This window comes from Pipistrellus hanaki (assembly GCF_964339955.1).
Source record: "Pipistrellus hanaki genome assembly, chromosome: 15".
Taxonomy (NCBI): domain Eukaryota; kingdom Metazoa; phylum Chordata; class Mammalia; order Chiroptera; family Vespertilionidae; genus Pipistrellus; species Pipistrellus hanaki.
In genome coordinates, this window is record NC_140517.1 from 31,705,948 (window position 1) to 31,726,372 (window position 20,425).

A 20,425-nucleotide genomic window follows, 5' to 3' on the forward strand; every position below is an offset into this window, starting at 1 on the left:
CCCTACTCATATATCTGATTTGCAATCCCCTGCTCCAAGTCCATACATGCTTCTCTCTTCTCTGTCTTAACTATCCAAAAAATTGTTTTTCTCTCTGTCCTTAAGCTGTTATTTGCTTGAATGTTGACTATATCGATTCTTTATGCCTTTTTGTGAGATTGTTTTGCTTATTTTTTTTGTTTGCTTTGTTTTTGTTTCTGTTTTCCCTTGACTTGCTTGATATTAGTTGTTGTTTGTAGTTTGTATTTGTTACTGGCATTTGCTGGGATCAGAGGCTGTTTTCTTGGAGTTTTCTTCCCATATATATACTTTGTTCCACTTTTCTTTCTTAGTTTCTTTCTTTTCTCCTTTATTTTTTTTTTCCTTTTCACAATTACATTTTGGCACTCCTTTTTTCTTTTTTCCTTTTTCTTTTTCATCTTCTACCTTCTCTCCTGTCCCCAAATTTGTCTTTCTCTAGTGGCTACCTTTATTGATGGTTATTAATAGGTTGAATACATTTCTGTTCAGTGACTTGTGTTTCATACCAGGTTGTGTTGTATTTTGTGCCTTTAAATCAACACAGGAGAGAGACAACTTCATAACCAGATATCCATAGAAGAGAGACCATGGGAAGACAAAGAAACAGCCCACATTTGAAAGAAAAGCAGGCATCACCACAAAAGGAAGTAAACAAATTAGAGACAAGCAACGTATCAGAGCAAGAATTCAGAGAAATGTTCATAAGGTAGCTGAAAAGAATGGAAGACAAATTCGACAATATGAGTAAGAACCAAGTGGAAATGAAGAAGAACCAAGAAGAAATGAAAAATGACGTCACTGCTGTAAAGAACTCAATTGAAAGCATCAAGAGTAGATTAGAAGAAGCAGAGGACCGCATCAGTGAACTAGAAGACAAGGTGGGAAAAAATACCCAATTAGAGCAGCTTCTAAAAAAAAAAAACAATAAATAAATTAAAAAAACAGGACAGCCTAAGGGAACTTTCGGACAACAACAAACAAAACAACATCCGCATAATAGGGGTGCCAGAAGGAAAGGAAACTGAGCAAGGAATAGAAAACTTGTTTGAATAATGACAGAAAACTTCCCTGATACAGGGAAGAAAAAACCCGCACAAATCCAAGAAGCTCACAGAGTCCCAAGCAAAATGAACCCCAAAAGACCAAAGCTAAGGCTTGGCAAACACCAACAACAAAGTAAGAATCTTGAAAGCAGCCAGAGAGAGACAGAAAGTTATATACAAAGGAATCTAATAAGACTAGCAACTGATTTCTCAACAGAAACTCATCAGGCCAGAAGGGAATGGGATGAAATATACAAAGTCATGCAAAAGAAGGGTCTGAATCCAAGAATACTGAACCAGGCTATCAATCAAAACTGAAGGTGAAATAAGGAGCTTCCCAGGCAAAAAAGGAATAAGGGAATTTATCACCACCAAACCACAATGCAAGGGTCTGCAGTAAAAAAGAATATAGGAAGCAAAGAAAGAACACAAGGGTAAAGAATAAGAATGGCAACAAGTAAGTACCTATCAATAATAACATTAAATGTAAATGGATTAAATGCTCCAATCAAAAGACACAGGGTAATGGATTGGATAAGAAAACAAGACCCATATATCTGCTGTCTACAAGAAACCCACCTCAGAAAAAAAGATGCATGCAGACTGAGAGTGAAGGGATGGAAAAAACAAGAGATAAGGAAGGCCACTTCATAATACTAAAGGGAGCAATCCATCAAGAAGAAATAACTCTGGTAAACATATACGCACCCAAATACATAAAAACAAACAAACAACAACAAAAACCCTGGAGGTATCAAGGGAGAGATTGACAGCAATACACTCAAAGAAGGAGACTTTAATACCCCACTATCACCATTGGACAGATCCTCTAAACAAAAAATCAACAAAGAAACATCAATCCTAAATGACTCATAGATCAGATGGAATTGACATCTTCAGAACATTTCACCCCAAAGCCATAGAATATACATTTTTCTTAAGTGCACATGGGTCATTTTTAAAGATAGACCATATGCTGGGACATAGGCAAAGACTTTTCAAATTCAAGTAGATAGAAATCATATCAAACATCTTCTCAGATAATATTGGCATAAAACTGGAAATCAACTACAGTAAAAACAATCCTCCAAAAAATCAAACACATGGAGACTAAACAGCATGCTATTAAACGATGACTGGGTTACCAGAGATCAAAGAAATAAAAAATATCATGGCAACAAATGACAATGAAAACACAACAATTCAAATTCTATGGGACACAGAGAAATCAGTCTTTAGAGGGAAGTTCATATCTCTATAACCTATTGCAACAAATAAGAAACAATGGTAATAAATTACCTAAACCTTACAACTCAAATAGTTAGAAAGAGAGCAACAAGAAAGGCCCAGTGTAAGCAAAAGGAAGGAAGTGATAAAGATCAGAGCAGAGATAAACGACATAAAAGACCAAAGAAATAATACAAAAGATCAACAAAACCAAGAGCTGGTTCTTTGAAAAGATAAACAAGATAGATGAACCTCTAGCCAGGGTCACGAAGAAGCAAAGAGAGAGGACCTGTGGGGAGCTGCCCTGAAAGCAGGGGTCTCACTTGTTGAGACATAGTTCTCCTTTCCTCCCTCGCTGCACAACTGGTAGTGGGAAACTACTGCTGTTTGCAGTTATCAGGAATTGTTTTGACTTGCAGCACAAGGACTGTGTGCATTGCTAGCCTTCACATCTACTTGACTTGGTTAAAAAATAGTCAGTAGACTTAGTGGCGCAAAAATATTTTTCGTAAACAAGGAGCTTATTGCTTTTGCCTAAATTGCTGTGTGTGCTTAAATATGCTGTTTGAAATAAACTCGGGACTGCAGACTCTGGTCTCAGTCCTTCCGACCCCATCTTTTGTCTGTCTTTTTTCTCATCCTCACCCCCTCAATCAAATATTGTTCGTTGCCGGCAGGTTCCAGCAAGGACCCAAATAAATAAAATCAAAAATGAAAGAGGTAAAATACAAACAGACCTCACAGAAATACAAAGGATTATTGTACTACAAACAACTCTATTCCAACAAACTGGACAACCTGGAGGTAATGGATATATTCCTAGAAAAATATAACCTTCCAAAACTCAACCAGGAAGAATCTAAACAGCTCAATAGGCCAATAACTATGGAAAAACTTGAAGCAGTCATCAAAAAGCTTCCAGCAAATACCGTGTTTCCCTGAAAATAAGACATCTTCCGAAAATAAGACCTAGCGCATGGAAAGATAAGACATCCCCTAAAAATAAGACCTAGTGCAACTTTGGGAGAAAAAATTAATATAAGACACTGTCTTATTTTTGGGAAAACAGGGTAAAAGCCTGGGGCCAGATGGTTTCACAGGTGAATTTTACCAGACATTCAGTGAAGAACTAACACCCATCCTCCTCAGACTATTCCAGAAATTTCAAGAGGAAGGAACACTTCCAAGCTCCATCTATGAAGCCAGTATCACCATAATACCTGAACCAGATATAAACAACACAATAAAAGAGAATTACATGCCATTATCCCTCATGAACATAGATGCCAAAATTCTCTACAAAATTCTAGCAAATCGGATCCAGCAGTACATTAGAAAGATCATACACCATGACCAAGTAGGATTTATCTCAGGAATGTAAGGATATTACAATATCCGCAAATCAATAAATGTGATACATTACATAAAAAACTGAGAGATAAAAATCACATAGTCATTCATATCAATTGATGCAGAAAAAGCATTTGACAAAATCCAACACCTTTTCTTGATAAAAACTCTCATCAAGGTGAAAAGAGAAGGATCATACCTCAACATAATAAAAGCTATATATGATAAACCCACAGCAAACATCATACTCAATAAGCAAAAACTAAAACCATTTCTTCTCAAAACAGGAACAAGACAGGGATGCCCACTCTCAACACACCTGTTTGACACAGTACTGGAAATATTAGCCATTGCGATCAGACAAGAAAAAGAAATAAAGGACATCCAAATTGGGAAAGAAGAAGTAAAGCTGTTCTTATCTGTAGATGACATAATATTGTACATAAAAAACACAAAAGACTCCATAAAAAAATTGACAGACTTCATAAATGAATCAGCAATATAGCATGATACAAAATCAACGCCAAGAAATCTATGGAAGTTCTATACACCAATAGTGAACTTACAGAAACAGAGACTAAAAAAGCAATCCCATTTACCATTGCACCAAAAAAAGTAAGATACCTAGGAATAAACTTAACCAAGTAGGTAAAAGACCTATATGCGGAAAACTATAGGACACTAAAAAAAGAGATAGAGGAAGAGATAAACAAATGGAAGAACATACCAAGTTCATGGATTAGTAGAATCAACATCATCAACATGTACATACTACCCAAAGCAATCTAGATCCAATGCACTCCCCATTAAAATTCCAATGGCATATTTTACAGACATAGAACAAACTCTCCAAAAATTCATCTGGAATAAAAAAGACCCCGAATAGGGACAGCAATCCTGAGAAAAAAGAATAAAGTAAGAGGGATCTCAATATCAGATTTCAAGCTTTATTACAAAGCTACTGTTCTCAAAAGAGCCTGGTTCTGCCACAAGAACAGACATAAAAAATAATGGAATAGAACAGAGAATCCAAATATCGATCCAAACCCCTATGTTCAATTAATATTTGACAATGGAAGCATGAACATACAATGGAGCCAAGACAGTTGTTCAAAAATTGGACAAATCATGCAAAAATGAAGCTAGATCACCAATTTTCACCATACACAGAAATAAACTCAAAATGGATAAAGGACTTAAACATAAGACAGGAAATCATAAAAATACTAGAGGAATCCACAGGCTGCAAAATCTCAGACATATGCCAAAAGAACTTCTTCACTGATACTGCCCCTAGGGCAATGGAAGCCAAAGAGAAAATAAACAAATGGGACTACATCAAAATAAAAAGCTTTTTCTTTCAGCAAAAGAAACCATCAACAAGAGATAAGCAGGAGAGTGAGGAAGATGGCGACTGAACAGACGGACTTGTTCTGACCCTGGCCCCAGAACAGATAAAAGCACCGTCTGAGTCGCTCAGGGAATATTGATTGGCAGCTAAGGGACAGGAGAACTCTAAAGGAAGGGTCCGCTGGACAGGATTTCCTGACCAAGCAGCCAGCGCTGCGGCGGCGGCGACCTCTCCCAGAGCTATGGGCTCGGAGGGAAGGCTGCGCCATCTCACCAGGAAAGGAGGATCTTCTCTGAGGCCTGGAAAACCCACAGCAGAGGAGACCACAGAGCAGCTGTGATGCCCAAATCGGCGCAAACACGTGGATTCAAGGGAGTTCTTCAATCACCCACGGAAAGGTCAGAGTTTGCAGGGATAGCCTGAGGGTTCTGAGTCCTCGCGGCGCAGGCAGCAACTAGCCATGGAGCTCCGGCCCCACCTCCACTATAGCCAGGGAGCACCCTTGCGGCCGCCCACGCCCAGCTGCTCCCAAAGAAGGCTGCAGCGAGAATCCTGCCCGCAATGCCTGGTGACACCCAGTGCTGGGTTGGGCGTAATCTTCCCCAGAAGTGGGACTTTTTTTTAAATGCCAAGGGACACGGGACAGATTGTTAAGAATCAGGGCTGTCCCGCCAAGGGTGGAACATCTGGACACCTTGGCACCTGATCCCCTTCACCCCCTTGCTTCTGAATACTAGGGAAAGACTGCCCAGTTGGGCAAATCCTGGGGACTGCAGGGGGAAATTGCCTTCCTGGAAACGGGGAATCAGAGACAGAAGAGATAGTCTGGGAGCCAGCTGGCACTCTGCCAGCTAGAGCTATAGAGAAAGAAGGCCAGAGCAACCAAAAAGACTGGGAGGTCAAACCAGAAACACTGCCACCTAAGGGCTGAATTACAAACTGCCATTTTTTTTCCTTTACTTTCAATTAATCAAAAATAAAGGGACACAAATAACTAAGATATAGCCTACTTAAAATTAAGGACTACCTTGCAAAACTGAGGTGCAGTGGAACGCTGGGAACTGTAAGACTGTCTGGTCCGAGAATCAGGCGTGCCAAATACAGTATCAGAGGAAGTGAATGACCACTACTGGACATTTTTATGCTAATTTTACTATTTTTTATGTTATTTTCATTTTTTACATCTTTTATTTAATTTTCATTTTTTACATCTTTTACTTAAGAAACAATTTTTTTTCTTTTTTCCTTATTTGATTTTACCTTTTCAATTATTACATTTTTCAATCTCAATCATCACTATTACTACTGCTATTTTTGTATCCTTTTTCTTCTTTTTTTTTTCTCTCTCCAGTACCATTTTATTTTTTCTTTATTTTACATTGGGAGTAATCTTCATTCTATTTTAATCTCTATTATAGCATCGTTCAACTCTATCTCAACTTGACCTTTACACCATCACTCTCTTACTAAACTTAACCCTTTTAGTCTCCTGCTTATCCTATCCCTTTGTGGCTTTAGTTTTTCCTCTATTCTTTTGGTATACCCCCTGCTAAAGCTCTCACTATGCTTATAGACCTAAGTTCCAACCCCTGATCCAAGTGAATAAATACCACTCTATGCACTATATTAACTAGTTAAAAAACAAAAACTGTTCTCCTCTCTATCCTTTTGTCATCGTTTGCGTGAATGTTGATTATTGTGAATTTTTATGCTTTTTAGGGAAATTGTTATGCGTATTCCTGTGTTGTTATAGTTGCTTTGTATTTTTTTTAAAAAATCCTGTTTTTGTTTGTTTTTTACTTCTGTATATCATAGCCTCACTTAATAATAGTGAATATTGTAGTTTGTATTAATCTCCAAGTATTGTTGCTGGCATTGGCTGGGATTAGTGGTTGTTCTATGGGAATTTTCTCCATATATATTTAACCCTTTGCACTCCGCTGTCCCCTCTCAGGGGACATTGCAGTTTATTAGTGATTACGGGGAATTGAGTTATTTCAACGCAACTTTTTGAGACATGCATGTTTCCCTGAAGTTTTATCTTGAAATGGCACAAGAAATTAAATCAAAATATCGTAAAATTACTAAGATATATACAAGAAATGTAGCGGGTTTTGTGTCGGACAAGAACGTGAGATGAGTGCTCATGACAGTCCGAGCACTTCGCGACGCCACTTGAAAAGAGCGATAAGGGGAGTCTGTAGAAGAAAGGTCGGTTTTCAAACATAGCGCGCACTGTATAGTGAGATATATAATTACAAATAAGCAAGTCTACATCTGGAGGAAAAGATTTTCAAAGCTGAGCTCATTTTGGTTTGAAGCTTTGAGCAGTGCACATAGATCTAACGAGTGAGAAAATCGGAAAAGTGATTATTTTCTTAGTGAATAAATTGTTTGGTGAAAGCTACTTTGGTAAATATCATCTTGTCAGTTAGTAATAACAATTAGAAATTTTCAACCCATGCATTTATTCATATTTTTTATTAGAACAATGGCAAAGCGTCCAACCACGAATGAGTCTCATGACACAAGTAGTAGTGAAGATGAGCTCCAGATAGACCTCTATCCAGACACATTAGAAAGACTAACTGTAGAACAAAACAACAGCAGTGATAATGATATCGTTCAACCTAGAAGGCGACGAATTGTTCGCATAGATAGCGAAAGCGATAATAGTAGTACGGAAGAAAACACACGGCAACATGACAACGTATCGTCAAGTGAAGAGTGGGAAGATGTTACCAAATCGGACGTTCCTCCAGCCACGATAAATTTTGATTTACACGAAGAAATAGCCGGACCACAAGTCCCGAGTAACATAAAAGAGCCCATAGACTATTTCACATTATATTTTACTGAATTGGTAGACAGCATAATAAAAGAGACAAACAATTATGCCAAAGAAGAAATTGGAAAGAAACAGCTTTCCCGAAAGTCAACTTGGCACAAGTGGTACAATATTACCAAAGAAGAATTTTTAGCATTTATCGCCATCATCCTGAATATGGGATTGATTCAACTTCCCAACATGCAAAAATACTGGTCTACTGCTGCCAATAGTAGAATCCCTTTTTTTTCGGAAACATTTACCAGGTCCAGATTTATGCAAATATTTTTGATGTTACATTTGAACAAACCCACACAAGGAAATAAAACGATAAGAACTTGCATTCAGAAAGTTAGCAACTATTTAGAATATATAGATAGCAAATTTAGACAGTATTTTATACCATATAAAGCAGTCGCTGTGGATGAATCTGTTGCAAAGTTCAAAGGCAGAATAGCATTTATTACGTATAATCCCAACAAGCCAACAAAGTGGGGAATACGCATATATGCGCTGGCGGACTCAAGAATGGGATACTTATTTACAATACTTCCATACTATGGCAGCATAACCTCTGATAATATATCCCGGCCGGATCTTCCAGTAAGTACCAGGATTCCGCTACATTTATTCAAGAAATTATTAGAAAGAGTTCCTGATGCAAAAGGATACCACATGTTCACCGACAGGTACTATACCAGCATCCTTTTAGCGGAAGAACTGCTAAAGATGAATTGTCATCTTACTGGCACTATAAAGATAAATCGAAAAGGCATACCAACACAAATAAAAAACCCAAAGTTTTCAACCTATAAAACAGTTGCATACAGAAAGAATAATACTATGCTTCTTGCATGGAAAGATAAAAGAATTATTACCATGCTCACCAATTCTTATATAACACAAACCTACAATCTACCCTGAGAACATTACGCGGTGGACATATCGTAACAGTGAGTAAGCCTGAAATGCTGTTAGAATATACGGCAAATATGGGTGGTGTGGATCGTGCAGATCAATACGCTTCGACGTATTGTTTCCTCCGTAAATCGCTCAAATGGTGGAGGAAGTTATTTTTTTGGAGGTTGGAAATGTGTGATAAACTCATACATAATGTATCGCATCAAAACACAAACAAGTAATGAAACGCCAATGACACACCACAAGTTTGTCAAGACACTCGTTGACCAATTAAAGGGCGATTTTCGTGTATCGAGAACGCGTCCATCGACATCTTCTGCGGACAATAGATTAAACAATAAACTACATATTCCCGATGTGGGTCAAAGAAAACAGGACTGCATTGTGTGTTCTAACAGGAAAACACCTGGTGGCAGGCGTCAAACCACTTATTACTGTCAAACATGCACTAATCAGCCTGCAATGCATATTGGGGAGTGTTTCAAAACTTATCATACTGTACAAAATTATAAACAATAAAATATTGTTTTTTTTTTTGCAAATATACATTCCTCAATGTCACCCAATTCATATAAGTCCAATATCATTATAATACGTTACTTGGTTCCAAAATTATACTAAATAATACGAGGGTCTGTAAATGCACGTTTCCGCCTCAAAGTAGCTTCGAGTAGCTGGTAGCCAATATCCAGAATGGTTCGGAGTGCAAAGGGATATATATAGTTTGTTTCCCATTTCTCTCTTAGTCTGCTACTTCTCTCTCTCTCTCTCTCTCTCTCTCTCTCTCTCTCTCTCTCTCTCTTTTTCTTTTTTCCCTGTTTTCCAACTTTATTTTGTCATTACTTTTTTTTCTTTTTCCATCTCTTTATCCCTCTTTATTTATTTATTTTTTTAAATTTTTCCTTATTTTATTTTTACCTTTCTTCCTTCTCTCCTATCCCCTAATTTGCATTTCTCTAGTGGTCACCTTTATTAGAGGTTATTAATATTGTAAATACATTCCTGTTAAGTGCCTCTTGTGTTGTACTTGGTAGTGTTGTATTTTGTGTCTTTAAATCAACGCAGAAGGAACACCACATAACCAGAGAGACCATGGGGAGACAAAGAAATAGCCCGTACATGAAAGAAAAGCAGGCATCACCAGAAAAGGAAGTAAACGAGTTAGAGGCAAGCAACCTACCAGAGCAAGAATTCAGAGTAATGATCATAGGATGGCTAAAAAGAATGGAAGAGAAATTTGACAATAACCAAGAAGAAATGAGGAAGAATCATGAGGGATAAAGAAGAATCAAGAGGAATTGAAGAAGAACCAAGAAAAATTAAAAATGACATTGCTACCATGAAGAACTCAATAGAAAGCATCAAGAGTAGACTAGAAGAAACAGAGGACCGCTTCAGTGAGCTAGAAGACAAGATGGAAAATAATACCCAATTAGAGCAGCTTCTAGAAAAAAAAATTAAAATGCAGGAGAGCCTACGGGAGCTTTGGGACAATACAAAACAAAATAATATTCAAATAATAGGGGTTCCAGAAGGAAAGGAAACTGAGGTGGACATGGAAAAAGTATTTCAAGAAATAATGAAAGAAAACTTTCCGGAGATAGAGAAAAAAAAACCCCACACAAATCCAAGATGCTCGCAGAGTCCAAAGCAAAATGAATCCCAGAAGACAGATGCCTAGGCACATTACAATTAAATTGGCAAACAACAACGACAAAGTAAGAATCTTAAAAGCAGCCAGAGAGAGGCAGAAAGTTACATACAAAGGAACCCCCATCAGACTAGCAACTGATTTCTCAACAGAAACTTATCAGGCCAGAAGGAAATGGGATGAAATATACAAAGTCATGCAAAGGAAGTGTCTGAATCCAAGAATACTGTACCCAGCAAGGCTATCAATCAAAATTGAAGGGGAAATCAGGAGATTCACAGACAAAAAAAGACTGAAGGAATTTATCTCCACCAAACCAGCAATGGAAGAAATGCTAAAGGGTCTAATGTAAAAATAAAGAAATAGGAAGCGAAGAAGGAACACGGGTATAGAATAAATGTGGCGTCAAATGAGTATCAATCAATTATAACCTTAAATTTAAATGGATTAAATTCTCCAATCAAAAGACATAGGGTAACAGATTGGATAAGAAAACAAGACACATACACCTGTCGACTACAAGAAACCCACCTCAGAAAAAAAGACGCACACAGACTGTGGGTGAAGGATGGAAAAGATTTTCCAGAAGAATGGAAATGAAAAAAAAGCTGGGGTAGCAATACTTATATCTGACAAATTAGATCTCAGAGTGAAGGACATAACAAGAGATAATGAAGGCCACTTCATAATACTAAAGGAAGCTATCCAACAAGAAGAAATAACCCTGGTAAATATATATGCACCCAATACAGGAGCACCCAAATACATTAAAAAAAACTGCTGGAGGACATTAAGGGAGAGATTAATAACAATAACTATAGTAGGAGATTTTAATACGCCACTGTCATCCTTCAACAAATCATCTAAACAAAAATCAGCAAAGAAATATCAGTCCTAAATAACTCACTAGACCAGATGGAATTAATTGACATCTTCAGAACATTCCACCCCAAAGCCACAGAATATACATTCTTCTCAAGTGCACATGGGACATTCTCAAAGATAGACCACATTTTGGGACATAGGCAAAGTCTCTTCAAATTCAAGAAGATAGAAATCATATCAAGCATCTTCTCAGACCATAATGGCATAAAACTGGAAATTAACTACAATAAAAATAATCCAAATAAATCAAACACATGGAGACTAAACAGCATGCTATTAAACAAGGACTGGGTTACCAGAGAAATCAAGGAAGAAATTAAAAACATCCTGGTAACAAATGATAATGAAAACACAACAATCCAAAATCTGTGGGACACAGCAAAAGCAGTTTTGAGATGGTAGATCATATCCCTACAAGCCTATTGCAAAAAAAAAAAAAAAGAAAAAAAAGAAAAAATGGTAACAAATGATCTAACTCTACAATTCAAAGAGTTATTAAAAGAGCAACAAGAAAAGACAAGTGTAAGCAGAAGGAAGGAAATAACAAAAATTAGAGCAGAGATAAATGACATACAGACCAAAGAAACAATACATAAGATCAATAAAACCAAGAGCTGGTTCTTTGAAAGGATAAACAAGATAGATGAACCTCTACCCAGGCTAACCAAGAAACAAAGAGAGAGGACCCAAATAAACAAAATCAGAAATGAAAGAGGTGAAATAACAACAGACCCCGCCGAAATACATAGGACTGTTACAAAATACTACAAACTACTCTATTCCAACAAACTGAACAACCTGGAGGAAATGGACATATTCCTAGAAAAATACAAACTTCCAAAACTCAATCAGGAAGAATCTAAAAATCTCAATAGACCATTGACTTGGGAAGAAATTGAAACAGTCATCAAAAAGCTTCCAGCAAACAAAAGCCAAGGGCCAGATGGCTTCACAGGAGAGCTTTACCAAACATTCAAGGAAGAACTAAAACCTATCCTTCTCAGACTATTCCAAAAAATTCAAGAGGAAGGAACACTTCCAAACTCCTTCTATGAAGCCAGCATCACCCTAATACCAAAACCAGATAAAGACAACTCAATGAAAGAGAATTACAGGCCAATATCCCTCATGAACATAGATGCCAAAATCCTCAACAAAATTCTAGCAAATCGGCTCCAGCAGAGCATCACAAAGATCATACACTATGACCAAGTAGGATTTATTCCAGGAATGCAAGGATGGTACAATATCCACAAATCAATAAATGTGATACATCACATAAACAAATTGAAAGATAAAAATCATGTAGTCATATCAATTGATGCAGAAAAAGCATTTGATAAAATCCAACACCCTTTCCTGATAAAAACTCTCAACAAGGTGGGAGTACAAGGATCATACCTCAATATAATAAAGGCTATATATGATAAACCCACAGCCAACATTATACTCAATGGGCAAAAACTAAAACCATTCCCTCTAAGAACAGAAACAAGACAGGGATGCCCAATCTCACCACTCCTGTTTGACATAGTACTGGAAGTACTAGCCATTGCAATTAGACAAGAAGAGGAAATAAAAGGCATCCAAATTGGAAAAGAAGAAGTAAAGTTATCCTTATTTGCAGATGACATGATATTGTACATAAAAAACCCAAAAGACTCCATTAAAAAACTAATTGACTTAATAAATGAATTTGGCAATGTAGCAGGATACAAAATTAACATCAAGAAATCCATGGCATTTCTATACACCAACAGTGAAATCACAGAAACAGAGACTTAAAAAGCAATTCCATTTACCATCGCACCAAAAAAATTAAGATACCTAGGAATAAATTTAACTAAGGAAGTAAAGGACCTATATGCGGAAAACTACACGACACTGAAAAAAGAGATAGAGGAAGATGTAAGGAGATGGAAGACCATACCATGTTTATGGATTGGTAGAATCAACATCATCAAAATGTCCATACTTCCTAAAGCAATCTATAGGTTCAATGCACTCCCCATTAAAATACCAACGGCATATTTCACTGACCTAGAAAGAACTCTCCAAAAGTTCATTTGGAACAATAATAGACCCCGAATAGCCACAGCAATCCTGAGAAAGAAGAGTAAAGTAGGAGGGATCTCAATACCAGACTTCAAACTGTATTACAAAGCCACTGTTCTCAAAACAGCCTGGTACTGGCACAAGAACAGACATATAGATCAATGGAATAGAATGGAGAACCCAGATATCAACCCAAATCACTATGCTCAATTAATATTTGACAAAGGAGGCACGAATATACAATGGAGTCAAGACAGTTTCTTCAATAAATGGTGTTGGGAAAATTGGACAGATACAGGGAAAAGAATGAAACTAGATCACCAACTTACACCATACACAAAAATAAAGTCAAAATGGATACAGGACTTAATCATCAGAGGGGAAACCATAAAAATACTAGAAGCATCCACGGGCAGCAAAATCTCAGACATATGCCAAAAGAACTTCTTCACTGATACTACCCGTAGGGCAATGGCAGCTAAAGAGAAAATAAATAAATGGGACTACATCAAAATAAAAAGCTTTTTTACAGCAAAAGAAACCATCAACAAAACAACAAGAAAGCCCACTGTGTGGGAGAACATATTTGCAAATGTTACCACTGATAAAGGTTTAATCTCCAACATCTACAGACAGCTTATACAACTAAATAAAAGGAAGATGAATGATCCAATTAAAAAATGGGCAATGGACCTAAATAGAATATTTTCAAAAGAAGACAGAAGGAAGGCCAAAAGACACATGAAAACATGCTCAAAGACTCTAATTATCTGAGAGATGCAAATCAAAACAACAATGCGGTACCATCTCACACCTGTCAGAACGGCCAACATCAACAAATCAACAAACGACAAGTGTTGGCGAGGTTGTGGAGAAAAAGGAACCCTCTTGCACTGCTAGTGGGAATGCAGACTGGTGCAACCATTGTGGAGAGCAGTGTGGAGTTTCCTCAAAAAACTGAAAATGGAACTTCCATTTGACCCGGTAATCCCACTCTTAGGAATATATCCCAAGAAACTAGAAACACCAATCAGAAAGGATATATGCACCCTTATGTTCATAGCAGCACAATCTACAATAGCCAGAATTTGGAAACAGCCTAGGTGCCCGTCAGCAGATGATTGGATCCAAAAACCATGGTGCATCTACACAATGGAATACCATGCTGCCATAAAAAAGAAGGAATTCTTATCATTTGCAGCAACCTGGATGGAATTGGAGAACATCATGCTGAGTGAAATAAGCCAATCAATGAAAGAGAAACACCACATGTCCTCACTCATTTATGGATAATAAAGAACATTATAAACTGATGAACCAAAAGATAGATATAGAGACAGTAAAGCAACAAGCAGACTGTCAAATTACAGGGTGGAGTGGAGGGAGATTTGGGGGAGATAATAGATCAACTGAAGGACTTGTATACATGCATATAAGTACAATAAATGGACATAAAACTCTGGGAAGGGAGGGTATGTATGGGAGGGAGTGGGGGAGCAAAAAAAAAATCAATGAAATATATTTAAAAAAAAAAAAAAAAAAGAAAGAAACCATCCACAGAACAATAAGAAACCTCACCGTATGGGAGAACATATTTGCAAATGTTACCACTGATAAAGGTTTAATCTCCAACATCTACAGGCAAGTTATACAATTTAATAAAAGGAAGATAAATGATCCATTAAAAAAATGGGCAATGGACCTAAATAGAGTCTTTTCGAAAAAAGATAGAAGGAAGACTAAGAGACACGTGAAAACATGTTCAAAGTCCCTAATTATCAGAGAGATGCAAATCAAAACAACAATGTGGTACCATCTCACACTTGTCACAATGGCTATCATCAAGAAATCAAAAAACGACAAGTGTTGGCAAGGATGTGGAGAAAAAAGAACCCTCGTGCACTGCTGGTGGGAATGCAGAATGATGTAGCCACTGTGGAGAACTGTATGGAATTTCCTCAATAAACTGAAAATGGAACTCCCATTTGACCCAGTAATCCCACTCCTAGGAATATATCCTAAGAAACTGGAAACATCAATAAGAAAGGATATATGCACCCTTATGTTCATAGCAGCACAATTTACAATAGCTAAGATTTGGAAGCAGCCTAGGTGCCCGTTAACAGATGACTGGATCAGAAAAGTATGGTACATCTATACAATGGAATACTATGCTGCCATAAAAAGAATGAATTCTTACCATTTACAGTAACCTGGATGGAACTGGAGAACATTATGCTAAGTGAAATAAGCCAATCAATGAAAGAAAATACCACATGATTTCACTTATTTATGGATAATAAAGAACATTATAAATTGATGAACAAAAAGATAGATACAGAGACAGTAAAGCATCAAACAGACTGCCAAATTATAGCAGGAAGGTTAGGGAGAGGTGGGGGAGATAAGAGATCAATCAAAAAACTTGTTAGCATGCATATAAGCATAATCAATGGATGCAAAACACTGGGAGGTGAGGGCATTTATGGGAGTGGGTTGGGGGGGCAATGGTAAGATATGTACACATATAACAACTCAAAAAACAAAACAAAAAACAAGACAGTGTAAAGGAGCTGTGGAAGAACATGAATCATAACAATATTCACATTTTCAGTATCCCAGAAGGAGAAGAAGGGAGAAAGAGAGAAAGAATGTGTTTAAAGAAATAATGGTTTTTCTAACCTGGTTAAGAAAAGTGTCACACAAGTTCAGGAGGCTCAGAGTCCCAAGGAAGAAGAACCCAAACAGGCCCACATCTAGACACATCATAATTAAAATGCAAAAATTTAAAGAAAAAGATAGAATATTAAAAGTAGCAAGAGAAAAGCAATTTAGTACCTACAACAGAGCTCCCATAGGCTGACACCTGATTTCTCATCAGAAACTCTATAGGCCAATAGAAATGGCATGAAATACTCAAGGTAATGGAAAGCAAGGATCTGAAACCAATAGTATTATATCCAACAAGACTATCATTCAAAATAAATGATGAAATACAGAAGGCTAAAGAAGTTCATCACCACCAAGCCAGCATTACAAGAAATGCTAAAGGGTCTGTTTAATAAGAAGAAGAAATAGAGAGGGAAACCTAGGCATACAGAATTAAAATGGTAATAAGTAAGTACCTAGATTTTAACACCTTGCTGACTTCACTGGATAGATCTTGTAGACAAAAAATTAACAAAGAAATAGTGATTCTAAAAGACACACTGAGCATATGGATTAAATTGACATTTATAGAATATTTCACCCCAAAGCTGAAGAATATACATTCTCCTCAAGTAGAGCATTCATAGAGATAGACCACATGTTAGGACACAAAACAAGTCTCTTCAAATTCAAGAAGACTGAAATCATATCAAGTACCTTCTCAAATCACAATGGAATAAAATTAGAAATCAATTACATTAAAAACACCCCAAAACATTCAAACACATGGAGGCTAAATAGCATGTTATTAAACAATAAATAGGTTACCAAAGAGATCAAGAAAGAAATAAAAAACTTTCTGGAAACAAATGAAAATGAAAATACAACAACTCATATTAATATCAGAAATAGAAAAGGAGATATCCCTACCAACTTTATAGAAATAAAGAGGGTTATAAGATGATTGGTGGTGGCCTATGTCTGGGTGTGGGCAGTGACTACTAACAGGTATAGGGTTTAATTTGGGGTGATGGAAATGTTCTACAGTTAACATTGTTGTGCCAGTTGCAAAACTCTGTGAATATACTAAAAATTGATGAATTACTTTAAACAAGTGAATTTTACAGTATCACAAATAGCATTATATCCCTATGATGTTTTAAAAAGCCAGGATAGCCTACCTGGTGTGGCTCAGTGGTTGAGCATGAACCTATGAACCAGGAGGTCACAGTTCAATTCCCAGTAAGGGCACATGAATGGGTTGCAGGCTCAATCCCAGTAAAGGTTGTGCAGGAGACTGCTGATCAACGATTCTGTCTTATCATTGATGATTCCATCTCTCTCCCCCTCCCTTCCTCTCTCTGAAATCAATAAAAAGATAATAAAATTTTAAAGTCAGGTTAGTCCTGGCTGATGTGGCTCAGTTGGTTCGTGTGTCGTCCCAGACACTGAAAGGTTGCAGATTCAATTCCTAGTCAGGGCCATTACCCAGGCTGCAGATTTGATCCCTGGTTTGGGTGTGTAGGGAGGGTAGTTTCTCACATTGATGTTTCTGTTTCTCTCCCTCTCCCTTCCTCTCTCTCTAAAATCAATTTTTAAAAAAATCCTCAGGTGATGACTTAAAAAAACAAAACAAAACAAAAAAAAAACATAAATAAAATATGTCAGGATAAAATTGGACCCAAAGCATAGGGGAAATGATTATCCTTGGGAAGGAGGAAGGCACTTCCTTCATGAAATCAGAGGGAAATATGAGGAAGGATAGCAAGAGAGTATTAAGTGAAGTAAAAATTAGAGGCCTCATTTTGATACATCCTTACTTTGTGTTCCAGATCTCAATCCTTTGCAGGGAGCTTTCCTCCGAACATCTTAGAAGTGCTGCTTTCTCACAGTCCCACCTATCATGGCCTTCTCCATACAAGTCACCATCACTCACCTGGGCACCATTCTTTTGCCTCCTTCTTTTTAACAATCCAGGGTTCTTTCCCCTGTTCCAATAAGGAGATCACATCTGGCTTAGAATCAGAAAGTCCTGCTCAAGGTAAAAAAAAAAAAAAAAGGATGTTATGGTTGTCCCAGAATTAAAATTAATCTATGATTATCAAGAAAGACGAGTAAGTAGTTTAAGGGTGAAAGTCAGAGGAATAAGAAAGATAGAGTTGTAAAATGGAGCAGTCAAGTTTTAAGTTCGCAAGAAACAACTATTCTTTGGTAAGCAAGAGTCATTAATTCAGCCAGACACTTGAAAAAGCACTCATAAGAAATTGATAGCAAAGAACATAAAAATTCCAGAAGGCCAATTCTGAATTTTGAGGGGTAGATAAATTTACCCAGTGAGATCAGGTTGTTATAATTTTCCAACATTATATCTCGGTACAAATCCTTTTGGGTAGAGTGCAAGCATTCCCATTCCTTTTGAGAGAAGAAAATGGCCACATCTTCAAACTTCAGGCCCTGTAACCAGAGATAAATATACTATTTGGGATATTAATGGACAAAACTTTATAATAGAATAAAAGAAAATGGAGAAAGCAATTTAGTAAGGAAATTGCTTGGGAAAATAGGCTATGCTGGACTCTTCAACATGAATGGGTCAGTGTAGAAACAAGAGTGATCAGAGCACACAATTATTCTTGGTGCATATATCATTCTTTTTTTTTTTTTTTAATATATTTTATTGATTTCTTACAGAGAGGAAGAGAGAGGGATAGAGAGCCAGAAACATTGATGAGAGAGAATCATCAATCAGTTGCCTCCTGCACACCCCCTACCGGGGATGTGCCCTCAACTAATGTACATGCCCTTGACCGGAATCGAACCTGGGACCTTTCGGTCTGCAGACCGACGCTCTGGTGCATATATTATTCTTAAACATGCCTGCAAGTATAAATGTTACCTCTTGACATTATCCTCTTCCATTAGCCACTCAGGTCTGGGAATAAACAAAGGCCAGATAATTGGTGTTTCCCAACTAAGTAAAACTATACTGAAGTACACAGCACAATCTATCTTCAGCACATAACACTTGATCATATCCTTCCCATCTCCCAATAAATTTTTTATAAGTCTGAATCATTCAAAAATATCTTATAAAACTTCTATTTCTAAAATTGAATTTAAATATAACTTAGTGACTTAATCATATAGTCAAAACTCAAGCTCATAAATATGCCAGAAAATTAATCCTAATCACTTTTCCTTATTATCAAAAATTATGCTACCAAAGGCTGCTGTCCTGCATCCCTCTGTTCTCCAACAAATGTTTAGGTATTCATTTTGCAGAGTCTGGCTTATATAGGGCTGGATTCTTCATGCAGGTACAGTTTGTGGAGCCATACTCTTCATTAGTGTGTGCTTTCTTGATGCATCAAGAATCCCCCGTTTCCTTTCCCTCCATCTTGCTTTCAGTAAACACTTCTTTTGAACCTGTTCCACCTCCTCTCTCTCTCTCTCTCTCTCTCTCTCTCTCTCTCTCTCTCTCTCTCTCTTTAATATATTTATTTTTTACAGAGAGGAAGGGAGAGAGATAGAGAGCTAGAAACGTCCATGAGAGAGAACCATCAACCAGCTGCCTCTTGCACACCCCCTACTGGGGATGTGCCCGCAACCAACATACATGCCCTTGACCAGAATCGAACCTGGAACCTTTCAGTCAGCAGACCGACGCTCTACCACTGAGCCAAACCGGTTTCAGCCCACCTCCTCTCTTGACTTCTGTTGAATAGAGGCAGGAACCCCTTCAATTCTGACAAAAGCATGGAAGAGGGCTCAACCTCATTTAGTACCAAAATATCATATGCAAATTTAAAATCAGAATAATATATCAATTCATACCCACCAACTGACTGAAAATGTAAAAGTCTGACAATAAGGATATGAAGTAACAGGATTTTTAAATGGGTATAAACACTGGAAAGCAACTGAGCAGTGTCAGGAAGGTTGAAGATGCATATACCCTATGACCCAACAACTCTATTTCTAGTTATATATCTAGAGAAAATCCTTATATATGATACCAAGAAATAAGTTCAAAAAGTCCACATGAATATAAAAGAAAAATGTATATATATACAATAAATGGCTATATAGTAGGATAAATTCACAATCTGAATGAACTTTCTCAATGTACACTAAGAGACAAGTAATAAAGTTGCAGAAAATTTCAAACAGTATGATTTTATTTACATCAAATTTTAAAAAGAAAAACACTAGTTAAGACTATAAATAAAATCAAGGAAATGAAAACATGAAACTCAGAACAGTTACCTCTGGGGGTGGAGAAGGGCACTGAATAGGACTAACTCCTGGTGCACATGTTTATTTTTTTGTTTTATTTTTAACAATAATAAACATTCTATTTCTTAAAATAGGTAATATGTCATTCATCATATCTTATACATTTTCTACTATTCAATCTATACTAATAAAAAGGTAATATGCTAATT

General features: G+C 37.0%; 1 protein-coding gene across 5 annotated transcripts in view; it reads right to left on the minus strand.

Annotated features, from left to right (window-relative positions):
• Positions 1-20,425, minus strand: part of LOC311633038 (uncharacterized protein) — a 41,421-nt gene that overhangs the window by 13,149 nt on the left and 7,847 nt on the right. For all 5 annotated transcript variants that reach the window (XM_084905193.1, XM_084905195.1, XM_084905191.1 and 2 more), the window contains exons 3-4: positions 18,311-18,434; positions 17,917-18,012 (exon numbers count right to left, since the gene is read on the minus strand). In XM_084905193.1, coding sequence (XP_084761319.1) covers positions 17,917-18,012; positions 18,311-18,434 — 220 coding nt within the window. The remainder of the gene's footprint in view (positions 1-17,916; positions 18,013-18,310; positions 18,435-20,425) is intronic.